Here is a 20,500-nt window from a genome sequence, read left to right on the forward strand (position 1 = left end):
TCAGAATTAGGAAAACTTACACATGAAATGACAGAACTCATGTATTTGAAATTAAAAAATCAGTTCAGACATAGAAGACTAGAAGAAACACCTGAGTAAATGCTTTAAAACATGTGTAAATTTAAATGAGGACTTTCTGTTAGTCCAAAAGAACAGGATTCAAAACAAAGTGAATCACCACAGGTTGACAAAGAAGATCTAACATACAGAAAACTGGAGTCCCTGAAGCCAACAAGCCAAACAAGAGGAACCACTATGAAAAATGAGAATACAAGAAGGCTTTCCTAAAATTAAGAAATACATGTATTTGAAAATACATATTGAAAGAGCACACTGTGCACCTGAGAATATTGGCCTGGGAGAGCCTACATTAACACACGGTCTGATTACTGAATGTTACTGAAGAATTGGAGGTAAGGGGAAGGGTCAAGAGGGTATCTAAGCAAAAACAGGTGACTTAAGAAGGAAAGAAGAGTAGATTATTACCAGACTATTTTTTTATTACTTTTTCATTTGAGAGAGAGAGAGAGAGCATGAGCAGGGGGAGAGGGACAATCAGGCTCCCCGCCAAGCAAGGAATCCAGTGTGGGACTCCATCCCAGGACCCCAAGATCACGTCCTGAGTCTAAGTCAGACACTTAACTGACTGAGCTATCAAGTGCCCCCACCAGACTTGTTTTAGCAATATTTTAGTCATCTCTGACTCTTTGTACTCTTCAAATTATTGAGGAGCCCAAAGAGCTTTGTGTATGTGAGTGATATCCACATAAGTTACCTTTTAGAAATTAAAACAAGTTTTTAAATGTTTTACTAGTCAAAAAAATAACAGACACGTTTTATGCTATCCTAAGTAACACTGTAGGAAAAACAACTGTTTTCCCAAGCAAGGATAATTTGTGAAAAGAGTAGTATCACTGTTATTTTTGTAAATCTCTTTCTTTCCTACTACATGACAGCCTGACTCAACTAACTATTTGTTGTGAGATCATAAGTCACATAGAAGCTTCTGGAAAGCTCCACTGTACACTCATGACAGAATGAGGTGGGGGAAAGAAAATAACATTTTAGAATTATTACAAAAACAGGGTTTTGTTTTTTGTTTTTCTAAAGATTTTGTTTGAGAGAGCGAGCGAGTATGAGCAGGGAGAGGGGCAGAGAAAGAGGGAGAAGCAGACTCCCCACTGAGCAGGGAGCCCCAGGTGACGTTCAATCCCAGGACCCTGGGATCATGGCCTGAGCCCAAAGGTAACGCTTAACTGACTGAGCCACCCAGGCATCCCTGAAAACGGTTTGGACCTGAAGGACTCCCTAACTAGGGAATGAGCTTTGGACACACAAAAGGACTAGAAAGGTGTCCACATAAGGGTAGGCGGTGAACATTAAACAAGAAGGTGCTTGGGACGCCTGGGTGGCTCAGTTGGTTAAGCGGCTGCCTTCGGCTCAGGTCATGATCCCAGCGTCCTGGGATCGAGTCCCACATCGGGCTCCTTGCTCGGCGGGGAGCCTGCTTCTCCCTCTGCCTCTGCCTACCACTCTGTCTGCCTGTGCTTGCTCTCTCTCTCTAACAAATAAATAAATTAAAAAAACAAAAAAAACAAAAAAAAAACAAAAAAAAAACAAGAAGGTGCTTGTGCACCAAGGAGAAAACTAGGGCTCAAAGGAACAGGACAGTTTGAAACAGCTCTACATTTTGATAGTGTAGATTTGGAACTATACAAGTGAGCAAAGCAAAAGCAGGAAAAAAAGGAAAGAAATTTAACTCTTGGAGGTAATTATATTGCCAGTGGTCATAGTGTTGCTATTTTGGGACCTCTGTGAGTGGGTAACCTTATGCTATCCTAATTCTATCCACCCCTATGTCTGTGCACAGCATCACAAGCAACCCTAAACTTGTAGCCCACCTCTCCCCTTCCACATGCCTCCAGAACTATCTTTCTCAGCAAGGTATCTCGTCCTTATTCTCAGCTCAGCCTGCCCTAAACTGAATGCATGACTGTATCCCCAAGTCAGCCACCACCGCCCCCCCAAGGCCTGCCAGACTCCATGGGGCACCAGCTGAGCTTCAGAAAGGCATTTGGCAAAAACAGCCTTTTGGCAAAAGACACCCTTAAGACCAATGAGGCAAGATTTTTAAGTGTTCCTCCATTTTTCCAGAAAGACCCAATGAAAGAAATGTCCGTGTTAACAAAGTTTGGGTGGTTTTTGTTTTTGTTTTTTTAACATGTAGTTAAAAACATTCTGTGCCTTTGTATAACAATCTAAATCAAAGCCAAGATGCTGGTTTCTTCCTCTAGAACATCACAAAGGGTTACCCCACACAAAGAACCACATCTAGGTTCTAAGGCATTGGTCACCATTGGCAACTGAACCACCAGCAAGTTTAGTGTGAATGGTGAATGACTAGCTGCAGTAACCAGTTCACCCCGATGCCTGGAACCACCTATTTCTTTGTTCTTTCTGATTTGTTACGATCCATATTTAATATGCCATTTTGTGTTATTTTGGTTTCCTAAAAAAGCTTTTATTTGACAGAGAGCAAGAGGGCACAAGTCCAAGCAGGGGGAAGGGCAGAGGGAGAGGGAGAAACAGACTCCCCACTGAACAGGGAGCCCGATGCGGGACTCGATCCCAGGACCCTGGGATCATGACCTGAGCCAGAGGCAGACGCCTAACTGACTGAGCCACCCAGGGACCTCTACACTATTTTGTGTTGTTTTCAGACTGTACATCACTTCTAATCATTTTGGGGAGCAGGAAAAATACAACCATCCTTGGTTGATCATGGAATCAGGCTACAGCCTCATCCCACAACCATGCTTCAGTTATAACCCTGGAGTCCCTCCTTACCACCAAGATGCCCTGAAATACTCTGGTAGTGAGCAGCAACACCAGCCTCCTCTCCTCCGCCCTGACCTTTTGGCTTTACCTATTCCAGTTCATCCTATATACCATTTCTAGAATCATCTTCCTTATAGCCTGTTCCATATTACTCCCCTGCCCAAAATCTTATTTCCATGATTCCCTGATTTTCTATTTAGCAAAGAAAATAAAAATCACATCTTGTATTTGAAGACTGCCTACACAAAGACATTGTACACAAATAACCATCTTTATTTGGGCAACCCAATATTTAAATTGGTCTTATCAGTTAGAACCTGCTAATGAAGCTAGAAAGCAGACAGCATTCTCCCCTAGCAGATAGGTCGGAAAAACAAGGCATTTCTCACCTCCCTGCCCCCTCCCCCACGGTCTATACTGCCCCCACCATTGTTCCCTGCTTCCATCTTCTGGCCAAGTTGGATGGATTCACTCTGCTGTCACGTTCACTCTCCTCCTGCCCACGTTCACTCCGGTGCCTCTCCTCCAAGTACCTCTTCAGTCCCCTTCCATGTTACCTGTGTAAATCCTTCCAGGCTTTCATCAAACCACTCACCACCTCCCAAAACTTCCCCTAAGACCAGTTCAACTGTAGACCCCACGCCCCCGAATCCAGGAGGATTAACTCTCTGCCCTCACATAGGGTATCCACAGGACTCCAAGTTTTCTGAAGGTTGAGGCCATACCATCAATGCAGTTAGGAGTTAGGAACAGATGCAGTTAGCACAATTTGAGGAGAAGCAGCCAGTTCTCTCCTCCAGGGGTTAGTCGACAAGGTCTAGAGACATTTTTTGCTGTCACAGGTAGGGGCATTGCTACTGGCATCCAGCAGGCAGAGGCCAGGGATGGTGGTCAACGTTGCACGCTGCACAGGACCCCCCCACAGTGAAGTATCCTCTCAAAATGTCAACACTGCCAAGGGGAGGAAATCCGGCTCTAGAGCGAATAACAGAAAGTGCCCAGGAGACCCAGGCCCCCAAAAAGTGAAGGCAACATGATGACATTAGATCCAGACCCACCATAAATGCTTTCAACATTACATCTCGTTACCGAATTCTAAAATTAAGCAGCGCAGCCTCCTACCCTACAGCCGTCCCAGAAGCATGTGGCGGGCATGGCAGACACTCCAGAATGACCACATCACAAACTACTGGGGCTGGCTGGCGCATGGCTGCCTACTAATTTTAATCTCTCTTTCTCAAAGGTCAGGAATATTTTCAGACCTCTTAGCACATGCACATTGCGGACAGACTTGATATATGTTGCTTCCAGTTGGCAGAATGTTCCATGTGCCAGCACTCCAAGCCCAGTTACAGGCTTAACTTTGTCCCTGTCACTTTCCATGGGACTCTCTAGTCCATTATCCTAATTGGCAAATGATATGGAAGTACCAGAAGGCGAAGTGTCCACAATTACATTCATAATGAAAGCTTAATCTCCAAAAGAAAACAGTAATTCGTTAAAACCGCCCTTCCCATGTGCCATCACGGTAGCCAAAAGTCAAGGAATGGGCTCCATGGGGGGGTACCGGTTAGCTGCCCGAGCATGCCATGCAGACAAGGCCAGAAGGGGAAGCAAGAGCTGCATCCTGCCTGGCTCCCGTCAACCTCGGCCCTTGCTGCCAGTAGCCCTGCCGCCTCTCTAGGACAGGGGTGGAGGAGCAGACAGAGGCTGAGGCTGGGGGTCAGGACCTGGGATGGTGGGAAGCTAGTTCTTCCTTGGTCCCCTGCTTGGGACAGGTTTTTTGAGCAACTTCTTCAGCCTTGGCCTCTCTATTTTATCAGCACTACAGGGAATCTTGAGGTTTTCAGAAAAAAAGAAAAAAAAGAAAAGGTGGGGGAGACAACTCTCTGGCCTGGGATTTCAGCTTGACCATAATCCCAAACTCTTCTGCCTTTCTTATTCTCTGGGTATCTTAAGGCCCACGGTGTGCTGTGCTGGGGAAGCCCATCGCAGCTGCTCCATGGAGCTCTCAGCGGGCTGACTGTGTGCCCTGGGGAGGGGGAGAGGGGTTCTCACCGCCTGACTTAACTCTCCTTTAACCACAACCAACCTTATGATTGTGTCATTTTACAGGTGAGAAAAGGCAGGCAAGAGAAGCTGAACCAGGTGGACCAGCTCCAACATCCAACCTCCTGGGGTGGGACCGGCCACACAACAGCCAGCACTCCCCATGTGCCAGGGGCTGTGACAAGCACTCTGTGTGCCCCGTCTCATCTGTGGGGGACACGGAAGGCCATCCATCATTGTCCCTGTGGTGTAGCAGGGTAGAGGAGCCAAGCCGGGAAGTCTCGGTAGGAGTCAACAATTGGAAGGCACCACGTCATGGGGCTCCACGGCCTGACAGGTCCCCAGCAGCCCCGCAGAGCTGAAGCTGGAGAGGCAGGACATAAGGCCTCTTATCCAGAACCCCCACCACTCCCACGAGATGCACGGAATGATGACCACAGCGTTACAAGAAAGTCACTCTAGGAGAAGAAGACACCTACTCAAGTCACAAGCTGCTCGGTGGTCCAACCAAGGCGCTAAAACCAGCCCAGCTGAGGGATCCCCATGTGGACTCGGAAGCACCCAGAAGCACCCCTTCAGGTGCAGGCGCCCGGTGCTCGTGTGGGCAGAGGGCCAACCCCAGGTAAAATGACCCCGCCACCTGTTCCATGAGCCCTCTCCCTCAAAAGCAGGTGCTCATGTGCCAAGGGCCTCTAAGGTCTTCTAAACCCAGGCCAGGAAGAGGCTCTAAGCCTCATGAGCCTCCACCCAAAGCGTACCCTCCCAGGAGCACTGGCCTCAGCACATGAAACCAGGCCTTTCGCTCATAGGAAGATGCTCCAGCATCAGAAACAGAACCCTAATGACTACAGCTCAATTCTTGAGCTCCCTACCCTCCAGTTCCTAATACCCCAGTGCACAGGCAATTGTCACTCCTTGGGCAGTACTCAGAGGTCCCTTTCACAGGGCGGGAGGAAAGAGAGCTAAAGCAGTATCATTTCCCATCCACAGAGGTGAACTCCTGATCTTTACAGGCCGGCGTCATTCATGAATGACAGGGTATTGATCTACGTGGTCCTGTCGTTCCTGCCCCCCAAATTTTGCAATCAGTGCTTCCGCAAAACCTGTTCCATGAGTTCTCCAGGTCCCAGAATTTGATAGGTTAGCTTCCCACTTCCCCCTCAGAATGCTGAGTGGAGAATCACGCCAGGCTAACAGAACCACCACCGTCAGCGAAGGTGTCCTGTTATGTCAGTCACTCACAAAGGGATTTTTTGAAGCAAGTGTGCCACAAACACACTCATCCCAAAACCATGTCTGGTTCACACCCTGATACACCAAGCCAGAAGTCAGAGCATGATGTCCTAAATCGTTTTTTGTGACTTAAGGAAGTGTTGACCACAAATTGCTAAGTAGAGAACGTGTTCCCAGAAAAATCAAAATGGCCGAGCTCAGGACAAGGACCATGACGCAGGTCAGAACAAGACCCCAGCACGGAGCAGGCTCGGTCTCTTCCCGACCAGCAGGCACCAAGAGAGCCTCTGGCTGCACACCGCCAACAGAATCACATTTTATTTTCAACTCACTCCCTCTCTTCAACCTCAAATACTCTAGCCTTAAAAAGCAGCCAGCTTGGGGTACCTCCCGTTTTAGTTTAGCCTGGCACAGCCGCGCCACTCCAAGCTGGAAACGCTGCAGAGGCAAGAAAGGCAGAAGCAGCTGTCTGTCTGCTCCGGACACACCACCCCTTTGTGCTGAGCACACAGCTCATCTCAAAGCTGCTTGGCAATGGCCCTCCATGCCTCTGGGGGAAGGGGTTCAGCTAAAATACTCACAACCCCAGCTCCTGAGCCTCCTATACGGGGAACTTCTCTGTCGGCTCTGGGGTCCAGACCACACTGTGCTCTTTCCTCCTGAGTTCCGGCTACCCTGATGCTTTGCCCTTGATGCCACCCGGGAGAGAACAGACCTCCCACCCATGGCCAGACAGGCTTCTAGTAGTTCAGGGAACGACCCCTGGCCCGCTGTGGGGACAGGCTGCTCGCCCATGGCCAAACAGAGATCTTAGAGATCATCACAACAGGAAACTCTGAGAAAAGGGAGAGGCTGAGCCTCACTGGCCCACTGCCTTCTCCCATGTCCACCCATCTTTCCCTGGCCGGGGCAAGGGCAGCCACAGCATCCTCCTGAGGACCCAAGGAGCATTCCCTGCTCCCGCTGCAGATGGGGAAAAAAGGATTCAAAGATTCTGCTAAGATGTACCCATATTAGAGGAAAATAAAAATCCATGGCACTCATCCTAGGCCCAATGAGTACATGGAACTAGTATTTAAAAAAAAAAAAAAATCACTGCTCCAGGAAAGGACAATAATCAGTAACTATGTAAGTTCATTAGGAAACAAGATTAATTCTTCAGTTCTTGGGTCTGGGACTGCTGACCTCCTCAAGGCGTAAGGAGAGAAAAAAAGCAATGCAAGGAATGAGGAGCTGCCTGTTCCAACATCCTGGGCCTTTTCGGGGAGCTGAGCTCTGGTCCCCAGAACACATTTTGTCCACCTTCTGTTCCTCTCTAAGAAACAACGGACCTGGGAGGCACATGGGGGCTTGTTTCCTCTCTGCTTAGTTTGCTTGACATTTAACTCAGATTCTGCACACAGGATCGGGAGAAATGAGGAACAGAATTAGAATTTTATGAACAAACTTCCTTGGAGAACAACAAAGGCAAAATTCAGGAGAAAGCTCAATGTAACCATACTATCAAAGAGACAAAAAACGTATTTCCAATGGGTATGGAAAATTCTACTTTGAAATGAATTCCATCCCCAAGTTCAGTGAGGAGCTGGAGGCACAGGGCAGTTCTAGGATTGGCTCCTAGAAACCAGCTCCTTCCTTCGAGGCCTCTTTACCCTTCCACCCTGACAGAAAGGAAGGTCCTCCACCCGCACCCTTAAGATCACACAGCATCCCTGGGAAACAGGACACAGGTCACCCAACTGGAGAAGCAAGAGGTGAATGGTCAGTGTCCCAGTGCTGGGGACGCAAGGGGTAGGGTGGGACAGAGTCCTTCCAAGGGGGCTGAGGTCTAGGAGACGGATGTGGGATGAAGTTCAGGTATCTAGTGGACACGCCACAGATCTCCACGGCAGATCCTGAGCTCCGGGAGAGCTGGAAATTGCAAACCTACAGCCTCTCCTCAGAATCATGAGCGCAGATGAAAAAGCCTCAGGCCTATTTCTTTTCTGGCAATGAACACGGTGGTGGCACCCAGCAGGCATTACTAAGTGTGGAAGAGTTGTTTTCCAAGTCCGGGGAGGGGGGAAGCGGACCATGTCTGACATTACAGTCACATAAAGGATGGTCATGTTTTCAAACCCACCCACGACACCGTTGACTCTCCACAACAGCAGCAAAGCTCACGCTCGCGAGGATCATGCAGGGCAGCCAGAAGGCAGGCGCTTGACCCAAGACAGCCGCGTGACCCATCCGTGCCTTCAGCAGCTCATGAGGGATGTGGAAGGGTCTCCGTTCTCAGGGAGACCCGCCATGTCCCAGGTCTAGCTGCGCAACTGTGCCGATTCCAGAATTCAAATCCCGCCTGCTGCTCTTCCTCCCCCCCCACCCACCTTCACGCCCCCTCAACGACGACACCCCTGAAGAGGAAGCAGCACCCTCCGCTGCAGGCTGGGCACCCACACCTCAGCAGGCCTGCTCCAGAGCACCTGCTTTTTATTTATCTATTGTTTTCTCTTTGTCCTCCTCAGGCATTTAAGTAAAATGAAAACACACCAAAGGAGGGTTCTATAAAATAGATGTATCTATGCGAGTGAGTTTTCACTATTTGATCTTGGATCCTAGGAACAACCTCATTTGGAGTCCTTCCGTACTTGGGAGTCTTACAAGTCCTCCCCGTGAGGCCCAAGTCCGCTGTGGACTCAGCACTCTCTAGTCCCCAAGCCCCCGAGCCAGCTGCCATAGCCTGGTGCTCCTTCAAAGTCCTGAGGGAGGTCGGGCCTGGAGTCAGATCCCAGAGAGGACTCAAATCCAAACCTTGGAGGACAGCCAAGGAAAGGCAGGGCCACGACTAGAACCCCAAGACCGAGCTGCTCTGAGGATCATCATCCCGATACCTGCCGTGAACACAGAGGCCACCAGTTCCGCCCTGGAGAAGCCTGGCCTGAGCTGTTCCAGGCTTTCTGTGAGGCCATCCCGACATCACTTCTAGAATCTATCTCCCATCAAATAAATAAATAAAATAAGGGAAGAAAGAAAAAGAGAAAAGAAAAGGAGGAAAAAGGAACAAGAAAAAAGAAAAAGAAAAATCCACACATGAATCTCATCCCTGACTCAGATGGGCCTTGGCAATTCCCAGGGAAGACAGCTTTGCGGAACTCCTTTTCAAGTCCCTAATGGGCTGGTAATTGGTTTTACGGCTTTCTGATGAAGTGTGAAGTGCCCCGTGCCACTCTGCTTTGCTTCCTGGTGGCTTCTGTGGCCTTGGAGCCTAAGCCAGCAAAGGGAGAGACGCCAACACAGAAATGGTGGGACAGCTTTTTAAGGTATCCTGGGCCAAACAAGTCATTAAAACAAAAAAAAAAAAAACCTCCAGATTTGTTGACAATAACTGTGATAGGTTATGTACGTGTCAAAGTTTACCATCACTAGAGCAGTTGTAGACAAAACATACAGAATATATACATATTTTGGGTGCAATTTCAACAGCTTATCAGACCGTTCTGTAAATATCAACTCATACAGAATATTTTGACTACTTTTACAGTGCTTAGAACATAATTTTTCCACTTTGAAGTTACACAATGTAACTAGCACTTGGTGTTACATTATGGTGTTTTCACTTCTCTTCATGCACCCAACTGTCTTGCGTAATGCCTGAGCACACTCTTGGAAGCTTTACCCTCCATTTCGGGGGTTCCTTCAGGAGAACACCATCGGGGAACACACGGAAGGGGAGCATCAAGCTGCCTTCACTCTCACAAAACCCACTTAATTTCAGTCAGGAGGAGAGTTTTTCAGTAAACATGCTGATTATTGGATGTTGCCAACACTGGAACATTCTAAAATGCATCAAAACCAGGGTACTAGAAAAGAACACCACAAAAAGCCCACAATGCCACTGGTTACTCAGGAATCACGGACACGGGATGGCCAGGTCCATTCCATGGTATCCAGTATAATGTTAATGGAAACCTACTGACCTGCAGTTTCCAGTCTGTCCACCAAGCGGAAAGGGGGAGCAGCTAAATCCTACCTCAAAAACACTAGCTGAGCATTATATATGGGTTTTATATTCAAGAGTTCAACAAGGTCTTATTCTAATGTTTAATACAAGTCTGATACCCAGTGCTGGAGAAGGACAGTCCTTCAAGAATGGGAGGCAAGTCCCGCATCTCATCCAATTCCATTCTGTCTATCCACACATCCAATAGTCTACAAGTGCTTTTTCTTTGAAAACCAAATAATCACATTTAGGCTTTGCTCTGACAGTTTGTAAAGGAACAAAACACAAAATTGTGAGGAGGACAACGAGGATGTTTACCACCGTTTGCCCAAGGTAGCACATGCTGGGCACAGTGCTCGCTCGTACACATGCTATCCCCATGAAGGCTCCCAGCACTGCCGGGAGAGAGCACCAGGGCCCCCTGGTCTTCACCATTATAAAGAAGCAGACAGACCTCACAAGGTTGAGGGGGGAAGCGGGAGGTAGCAGAGGGAGTCCCCAGGCCCCAGTCACACGGCTCTACCTGGCACACACGTGGGCCACCCAGGCCAGCAGCCTGGTCAGGCCCTGCCTTCTGGATCCACACAGCTCCCCCACAGAACCCAGAGCTCTCCTGGAAATGCTTTAAAATGACATTCCACCCACATCCCCAGATTTGTTACTATTTACTTTCACATTCTACTTACTGCATTTCATTCCTCTTCCTAAGAAAATACCAAACAATTTCATTGCTCAAGTAAATGAATTCAACACGCATCAGTACCATGACGCTTTTAGCAGCTCTTCTGGGTTCCTGGACCAAATTTTGACATCTGTGTGTGTAGGCTTTCCCACACCATCGAGCATTAGACACCAACCAGGCGCCCCATAATTCAACTCAATTCTGATGCTAATGGTAGATTACATCACAGGCCACAGATTGAGGGCTCAGTCTTCCATGACTGCCCACCACCTTCAGATGCCAATCACAAACCCAGGTTGTCACCTGTGCCTCTCATCTACCAGCTTTTGATCAGAGGTTCCAATGAATCCCTCCTTGAGTTTGATTAATTTCATAGAGAAGCCCGCAGAACTCAACCATTTCACTTGATCACCAGTTCTTACAAAAGGACGTAACTTACATGGAAATGATGCATAGGGCAAGGTATGAGAAAAGGGCATGGCCCTTTCATGTTCTCTCCCTGAATCTCCTTGTGTTCACCAACCAGGAAGTTCTCTGAACCTACCTCTTGAGATTTTACCGAGGCTTCATCATAGGCACAATTGACTGAATCACTCACCAATGGCTAAGAAGTCAGAGATAGGACTGAAAGTTCCAACTCTCCAGTCACTTGGGTGTTTCTTCCCACAACCCACCCCCATCCTTAAGGTGGGGACCAAGTCACCTCATTAACATAACAAAAGGCACCTTTGTTGCTCCTATCGCTTAAGGAATTTCAAGTGTTTTAGGAGCTCTGTGCCAAAAAAAAAACAGGATGAAGGTCAAGTATCATAAATCACTAGTACAGTGGCTTTCCTTAATCAACAAACACTTTGGGGTCTGCTTCTGTGGGCCAGACACAAAACAGTCCACCTTCAAGTGCTCAAGAGCTAAGTGCTACCTGGAACAAAAACCCTACCCCCAGATCTTCCCAGTAAGGACCAGACCTCCAAACCAAGAGCAAGAAGACTCACAGCCTCCAGCCCAGAGCCCTTGTGTTCCTTTTGGAGAGCTCCTAAAACCAGAGCTGACAGCTCGTAGTTCTGATCAGGTCTTCCCTGCTTGAAGCCCAGAAGAGAAGCCATTCCAGCCAGGCAGGATGGAAGCCTGGAAGGGACGTGAACGCTCCGGCTCCTTCTAGAGCAGTCAGGACCCCAGCTCAGAAAAAAGGATTTCAACTGCCCAACTCAACGTAGTCAGCTCTTGAAGGGTGAAACCCATTTGTCTCAACTGATGAACTTTCCCCTAAGGCCATCCATGAACCACACCAGAACTCTGCAAACTGTCCTTAGAAGCCTGCTGAAACTTCACTTAGGGAAAATGTTTTGAAAGACCTGTTTAGAGGTTTGGGCAGCCCTTCGGACTTTTTGGGTCTGAAGGGTCGCACCGGGCTCTGCAATCACATATCTAGAAAAGGGCTATAGGTAGCCTAAAGAGCAAAGGGACAGCCAGCATTAAGGGCACTAGTTGGAGAATGGAGAAATTCAAGTTCACTCTCTCAGCCCCACCCATGGCTAGTGATGATCCCCGAAACCGAGGGTGGGAAAGGACCCAGCTGCAAGGGTGCTGCTCCCTAAACATGACTCACATCACTTTTTTTTTTTTTTTATGCCAAAGGTAGGGGGCACCGTGGTGGCTCAGTCAGTTGAGCATCTGACTCTCGGTTTTGGATCAGATCATAACCTCCGTTGTGGGACCGAGCCCCGCATTGGGCTCTGCACCCAGTAGGGCATCTGTTTCAGCTATCTGCACACTTGCATGCTTTCTAAAAAATAAAATCTTTAAAAAATAAATAAATAAAATGGCCAAGGTAAACAGTCTAATTTAGTAGAATTCTCTATCTTCATGGCATTTTATAACTTGAAATACTTGCAGATGCATTATCTAATTCTCAGAGTGGTAGTAAACCGGCCATCAAATCTCAAGGGCGATCTTGTCAGAAGGCTAAGAAAGGATTGAAGTACCAACTGCAGGCCGAATGCTGTACCTTGTCCCACAAAGATTTCCCTAAATCCCTGAAAATGGACCCCCCTCCTGCACAAACCAACACAGCCCAGTTCCTAGGATAGAGAGAAATCACATCACCTCTCAGTACAATTAACAGAATGTTTTCTTCTTTTCATTTTTTTTTTTTTTAAGATTTTGAGAGCAAGAGCGCACAAGCAGGGTGGTGGGGGGGGGGCAGAGGGAGAGAGAGAAGCAGGATCCCACTGAGCAGGGAACCTGACAGGGAGCCCGACGTGGGGCTTGATCCTGGGACCCTGGGATCATGACCTGAGCCGAAGGTAGCCAGTTAACTGACTAAGCCACCCAGGCGCCCCTGTTTTCTTCTTTCTAATTATACTGACAAGATTCCAATTACGCTAACCTTTTTCATTTTCTCCTCTTGCTAGTCTGTCGCTACTGCTCTGGCATATCAACTGGAGACTACAGCACTTATAACCAATTCCCAAACACCTTTTTTTTTACCTCCTTTGAATCAAATTTTGAACTGGCTGCATGTGTTGCTCTAATGCTTTCCATATGCTTTGATTCCCAAGTTAAAATATTTCCCATTTGGTATTTCTAACCCAACAGGAATCACTAAAATGCACCAAGAATCCCCACCCAAGAATCCATTGTTTTCTAGGTCCCTCAACAAGACCTGAAAAACACGGAGGTGCCCATCTACTCCTTGAACAATCTCCCTGTAGCAAGGTATGTGCAAGCCATTCAGCCTACTTTTCAGCTCCCATGCCCTCCAGATACCAACATTTCTAATAACCAAGCAACTCGCTGTGTTTCCTAACATACTCTTATTGTTCCACGACAAAAAATGAAGCAGTCTCTTCGTGTGGTTGGGGGGGGGGGTGCTGAGGTGCAGAGAGCCCATCATGAGAGCCTGCATTAATGACATCCCCCTGCAGCTCAGACCTGTAAGTAAAAAGCGTATATAGCAACACTCTTGAACTCATTCAAATGCATGGTGGTTTCTCTGCCAGGGCTTGTTTTCTGGATAACACTGAAGGTCCTGCTGGACAGCAACTTTGGAGTCTAGCTGCCAGCATGTGGTTTAAACTCGTAAGATCTGCTACAGGTGTTCCCCCACCCCACCCCCACCCCCGCCCCACAACCAGGACTACATTTCCGGAGTCCATTTCTGCCAGAATGTCATGTTCCTGTTAAGGATAGAAGCAGTTTCTAGGACAGGGCAAAGTAAACATCAGTAATGGTTCTCAGGCAATGCTCTAGGATCATCCAACAATCGAAGCTCTTCAGAGGTAAAAGGTAACAAAGTCCTAAAGAGGCAACGAATGAATGGTTTAAATACAGTCAAAGGGGGGAGGTAAGCGCACAAATGGGACGTCAAACTGCCTTATGAGACCCCGTATAACTGTTTTTCTTTCCTGTGGGTCAATCCACATTTGCTCATTTTTCCTTCCTTCCTAATTCCCACAGCAGACCCGAGGTTCCAGCTGTATCTGGAAGGTTCTCACGCTGAGTATCGCACGGGTGTGTCTCTTTTTCTATATTCACTCCCTGTATTTGTGTTTACCCGCATGTCTGTCGGCACCAGAGTCATTTTTAAACTCATTTTCTAATTGTTCTTCTAATTCCTGGCAACAAATCATTCCTGACTTATCTATATACTGTCCTCTAAGATTACAGCATGTGTGGCAGGTGTGACAGAACTCAATAGCCATCAGCATTTAAACCCTAGACTCTGGGCAGTTGATTCACCTAGAGGCATGTTCCCAATATGCTTTCTCCCTTGGGGGGCGCTGGAGAGGCCCCACCTGTCAATCACTGTTTGGCCATATGTTACCTTAGAGGTCGCCACCTACACAGAGTGGAAAGGTTGACAGGCCAGGCTCTCCCAGCCCAGACCCACTGGTCTTTTAGACGTTTAGACATTCTGTGGTGTCTGCACCTGGGAGCTGAGGTGGATTAATAGGAAGCAGATGATGGGAGCAATTTATCTGATTAGCCCAGAGAGCCTGTTCTTACCTAGAGAACAGAACTGTGGGTAAAAACGGGTCACAGACTGGGTGGGATATAAAAGAGAGGTTTAATGTAGTTAAATACTAAAAGTCTCCTGCTACAAAGGTAGACGCAGGATTTCAAACCTGAGCCCGGTTTCTGCCGAGGCCACAGCCAGCCACTCAAGTCTCTACAGAAAGGCTGGGACAGGAGATGGGCTCCAGGGTTTCTGGAGAATCCATGGATCCCTACATCGAAGGACAGAAAATAGGAAATATGACCCACTGTGCCTAACCCCACTGGGGAAGGACATAGCCAGGACACTGTGAGCTCGGCCGTCGTGACATCCACAAACAGGGCAGGAGGGAAGCCCTGCCCCTGTCTCAAGTCTGCAGAAGCAGGCTAAGAGCCACAGCTGGGGGAATGCAGACCAGAATCAGCGAGAAGCCTAGGCCCAGGACTTGGAGTCAGACACAGCAGGGCAGGGGGTGGGCCAGCAGGGGCAAGAGGGATTGTGGGGGTGTTCTGATCACAAAAGCCGCAATTACGGTTTCCACGGTCACCCCAGGGATGCATGGGGGCTGCCCCCTCAGACAACATAGGGCCAGCAGCACCTGTGTGGGCCCTCTCCCTTCCCAGCACCCAGAGGGGCAGGACACCTAAGTCACCACACAGGCTTCCAGGGTCTGAGCACACCCCTCCCCCCACAAAGGGGCTCCTCCTCTTGATTAGCTAATTTAGAAATACCCCCCAGCTGCTATGAAGCCCACGAGGGTCAAAAAGCCATTTTGCAGTTTGGAGAAGGAAACCTCTAGTTTTCATGGGAATTCCAGAGTCAAGAGGCAGGGAGGCCCGCATTGGAATCCAATTAACAGCCCACCCAAGGGGCAAGTGCAACATCAAAAAAAGTTGGAGGGAGGCCTCCCTGCAGGGCCAGAAGGGCTCAGCCACACAAAACCCCAGCTCAAACGTAACACTGAGGGAGAAAGCAGCTCAGAAGCAGAGGAAGTGGTACTGGGCCTAGTCAGAAAGCTTGGCAAGATGGAAGAGGGTACAAGCCAGGCTGAGGCACAGGCCTAAGAAGGCAGAGCCTGAGGAAAGGATTGAAGAGCAAAAACGTACGCAGGAGGTAGGGGGTAGGGTGCGGTCAGGGGTCATGATTACAGCTCCACTCCCTGCCTTCTGAATACAGAAGCCAGGGCCCTCTACACTTTAGCTAGAGAAGATTCAGACACAGACAGAACCCTTGTCTCACTGGGGGCCCCTCAGCTGTCAGTCCTACCCCACAGACTCACACCACCTCCATCACCACCAGCAAGAGCTGGCATGGATCCAAGACCCTTCCCCATCAAGAATCACACAGCCTCAGGATCCTTCTCAACACCATGCCCCAGGGAGCCACCACCTCTAAAACAGCCAGCATAGGAGCTGAGTCTCCTCAGTCACTCCTGCACTAGAAGGTTCTTCTTGAGATGCGGTCCCCTCCCTGCCCCCATTCGTCATTCGCCTCCTCACTGAAACAGTAGAGCAAGAAGCAGAGTTCCGTGACTTAGGTCAGGAGAGAAGCCCTGGCAAATTATAGCTGATGCCTTGTTCTGTTGTGTTGCTGGAAAAAACTTTGCATCAGTGGGTGATGGAAAGTGATTTTCTTACCTCTACAAGGGTCCTCTGTGATTTGACCTTTACCGAGCAAGGAGACTAACCTAATGGAGAGATTAGCCAGCTCAGCTACCTTGCCAGTTTCTGCCTACCTCATCTCTATCCTCATGGGCGATCTCATCATCTCCTAAGTTTGTAGGAAATGCCACTAAAGACTCTAAAAACCCTTTGTCCCAGGTTGTCCTTCACAACTGTCATCAGAAATGACACTCTGCAACCTTCAGCCAATCATCCCTTTTGTTTAACTCAATGCTGGATACTTGGAGGTGTCTACTATATGGGTCGCAATCACTAGACAGTTTGTTCTCTTCATGAGAAGACAGGATCTGGTCCAGGAAACTGAAGCACAGAGGTTTTCAAGTCCAAAAAAATGTCTCCAAAGCACGCCAGTAGCAAACACTCGGATACTACCTTTAGGATCCTGACAACTTCAAATCTTTGTTTTTAAATCCTCAATTCCATCCCTCACCCCTACAATTCTTCCACTCCTTTTCTCTTCAAGAGGAGATTGAGTCATCAGAGCCAGTTGGCCCTCTGAACATTTTCCTGGTGTCTGGAAATAGGATCACTTGCAGAGACCAAAAATTTATTTTCTCTAGCTAACCTCATAAAAATGCAGACTTTACATGCCCGTCATAGATTTTTTTTTTTTTTCCGTCCATATCTAAGTTCATGCCTACAGTGTGACCATGGGTTTTTCTGAGGAGTGAAGCTAGATTTGGAAGGCAAGTCATGCACTGTTTGCTACAATGTTACATCAAGCTGTCATACTCGAAACTGTGCAAAGAAATAAAAATCAAAGTGGAGAGGAGCATCTCTCTCCATACCGAGACCTCATTCCAACTTTCTGCTTCAGCCCTGCTGCAATATCAGAAAAGGCCTGTGTCGGCTGCCAGCCATGACCTTCAAAGCAGTGCCTGACAGCCTTCACGATTTGTGAGGTCTGTTCAGTTGTGGACCATAAAGGACCCACTCCACTCTTGTCCCCATTGGGTCCAGAGCTCCAAAGTTAGCACTGGAGAATTCCAACGGCATGTCACTCCCAATTCATCAACACACATGTAGTTAAATGCTTAAAGTCTCCTGCTACAAAGGTAGATGCAGGATTCTAAACATTAATTTAAAAAACTTAATAAAAGCAGGAGTGAATGAGAAAATGTTGTAGGGTAAAAGAACCATTTTGGAGAAATTTAGTTGATAGCATTTTAAACCCCTGGATCCTTCCAGTCCAATTGCATGGTGGGATAGGGGTCTTTGGGGAGATGGTATATGGGTGCCAGGGATAAGGGACCAGTGATGGTCTGATGCCTGCGATAGTTCAACCGTTGCTTGTATGGCAAGGAGGGGAAGTCATCGGGAAAAGAAACAAGAACTCAACCAACTGATGTGAAAAAGGTTTCCTCAGCTCTTGTCATGTTTTCTTTTGTCATTACAACTGAAGATTGTTCCAGGTTTGGGTTTTTCATCCCAAAGAAATCTCATCTAATATTGCCATTTGGAAAGGGAAAGAATATGTCACAATGGGGGTTGGTACTTCATACACACGATGCATACATTCCATTTTCTATACATAACCAAAGGATAATATTTAGTGCTATTATAATAAATCTATTCCAGATCTTGCCAATAATAGGCAATGGGACAAGAAAGAGGGGTTTTCATTACATAGGAAGAACTTTGCCTTCTTAGGTACTGATGATAATTTTATACAGTCAAACCCTTCCATCCAACATAAGTAGGGCTGAGGTAACGAATGAGGAGAATCAAAGTGCAAAATCCTTTTAAAGTATTAAACACCATAAGACTTTATTTTAATGTGCAGCTATAGGACATGATAATCCTGGTTTTGCTTATGCTGAGACATTGGACACAGAGCACAGTAGGGACACACATTCTCACCTACTTTCAAGCTATGAGCTTTCTTGAATAAGGGTCTACTAACTAGAATTCTCTGTGGACCTACTATCATGAACTCCTCCACCGATGTGGTCCGGGATTTCCCATCTCACTTTCTGTGAAGTCAAGCAAGAACAGACACTTGTGAAGACTACAGCCCTTCCAGATTTTTTGCACTACTCCAACTTCTGTAGTTGTTGTCACCCACCTATATCGACAAATGCTTTAGTAGTAACGAATTCTGAATCTTGTCCAAAACAATGAATTTTCAAAGCAGTGACTTTTTAAGACTCCTATTGAATTAATTTATAGGATATTTGCCTATGACTTCATTCAATTACTTCAATCCAAAAGCAAGGGCAATTGGCTTTAAGGAGGTTTGGGAACAAACCTCCTGATCTTGTCAGCACCCAGGTCAATCCCTCCAGCAGGAAGGGAGAGTGTGGGACGGGCTGCTGGTGCTCAGAGTGCTATGGGGAGAAGTGATGTGTTTTACATGGTACATAAATTACATGAGACTACAGGATACCTAAGTTAATGCAGCCAGTCAATAATCCAGAAGCTGGTTTTAAAAACTCCTGCCCTTGAAATATTTAAGTACAAAAAGTGAATTATATAGAAGGAATTAGTTCATTAGGATTCCGATCTACCCATTTTTACTGTTAATATGCTTTCCACCACCTTACTATCTTGGGAAATACCACTTTATCCTCATGTCCCAAATCTCTACAGGTTATCAACTATACTTCAACCAATAGTTAACTCCAACAGGATTCAGCACATACTGGGATTTGCTGTAGATCTGGTTGTGGGCGAAGGTGAGGTTACCAGAAGTCCTCGGTCACAGGCCTTTTCTTCAGGTAGACATGATTCATATGTATATGAAATAACAGAAACGAGGTAAAGCAGGTAATTTTTAAAAAGTGAAGGATTAAATATCTAGTGTATATTTTGAGAGTACATGGCTCATGGTCACTCGGTGCCACCAGCAGTTGAGAAGTGAACAGTCACTGCGGAAGATTCTACAGATCTCACTGGGTTTCCGTCAAGATTAGGAACCCTCCCACCCTGAGGCTGAGGAACCTGCTATCCGGTTCCTCGCCAGCCACATGGTCAGACTGTCACTGGAGACGCTTACGGCCTCACACACGTAACACCAGGTGACCTAAAATTACATGGATTCCCCTCCATGTTCAGCCACCTCCTCACCCCATGCCTGGGTCTCCAACAGGGAAGCAGGGAGGAAGGGAAAGACCAGAAACCGTGCTTCCCACCCCACTCAGTCCCCACACTCCAGGTGTAGACTAGGCCTCAACGCAATGATTTGTGCTCTCTTCATGAGAGTTCTGAATTAAAACCACGAGCTATTATAAAAGCAAAATGACTTGGATATGAAAAACTATGTATAAAGTGAATTTTAATTTTCTTCTGTTTATGACACTAGATACTTGCCTCAACGTAGCCCAATGCCAGGAGGAAACCAGGCCATGGTTTTAGATAGGCCTCACATAAATTGGTCTACTTCACATCAGTAACTGCTTTCATTGCCATTCAACCCACACGTGTAGGTGGGGAAACCAACAGGCACAGGAAAAGGCTATAGGAATGGCCCAGTAGGGTTCCTGTGTGACCGCTCACAAACCATTCTGAACCACAATTACATCCCCTCGACACCATATTGCTTTGTATCTACGTATGCCCCATCCTACGCCTGGAGCCTCAACCCCCCACATCCCCACAGGGAGCGGCAGAGAGCCACGAGGAGGCACATGAAGATCACTTCAACTGGCTGGAGGGTGCCACAGACACTGCCCCACAAAGAACCTCATCATCAGTCTGTCTCACCTCCAGCTCTGTTCACTCACCGAACAGCAAAGGAAGTCAGCATGAAACACAGCTTCGGAAACCGTTGCCGGAAATGGCTTCACTAAACTATCTGGGACAGGGGCTCATCCAAGTAGAGAGCAGAACCCTAAGTATCCTACGTATTTTATTGCTCCAAGGACACTTCCTATCACACGTCTCCTCACTGGAGGGCATATGGTAGTACCCGCTTCCGCACATGTCACTCACCGATGCAGGCATGGACCCTCACGGACAGCTGTGTCCTCAGGATGATGCTGTGCTTCTTGCCCCGCCTAATGGAGACGGAAGACAAAACAGACACGGGTATCAGAGCGGTG

The 20,500-nt window shown here is 47.5% G+C and overlaps 1 protein-coding gene across 6 annotated transcripts in view; it reads right to left on the reverse strand.

Annotated features, from left to right (window-relative positions):
• FHOD3 (formin homology 2 domain containing 3) overlaps window positions 1–20,500 on the reverse strand; it is a 460,829-nt gene that overhangs the window by 371,997 nt on the left and 68,332 nt on the right. For all 6 annotated transcript variants that reach the window (XM_080821452.1, XM_080821455.1, XM_080821454.1 and 3 more), the window contains exon 3: window positions 20,391–20,455. In XM_080821452.1, coding sequence (XP_080677578.1) covers window positions 20,391–20,455 — 65 coding nt within the window. The remainder of the gene's footprint in view (window positions 1–20,390; window positions 20,456–20,500) is intronic.

This window comes from Martes martes (genome assembly GCF_963455335.1).
Source record: "Martes martes genome assembly, chromosome: 13".
In the NCBI taxonomy this organism is placed as follows: domain Eukaryota; kingdom Metazoa; phylum Chordata; class Mammalia; order Carnivora; family Mustelidae; genus Martes; species Martes martes.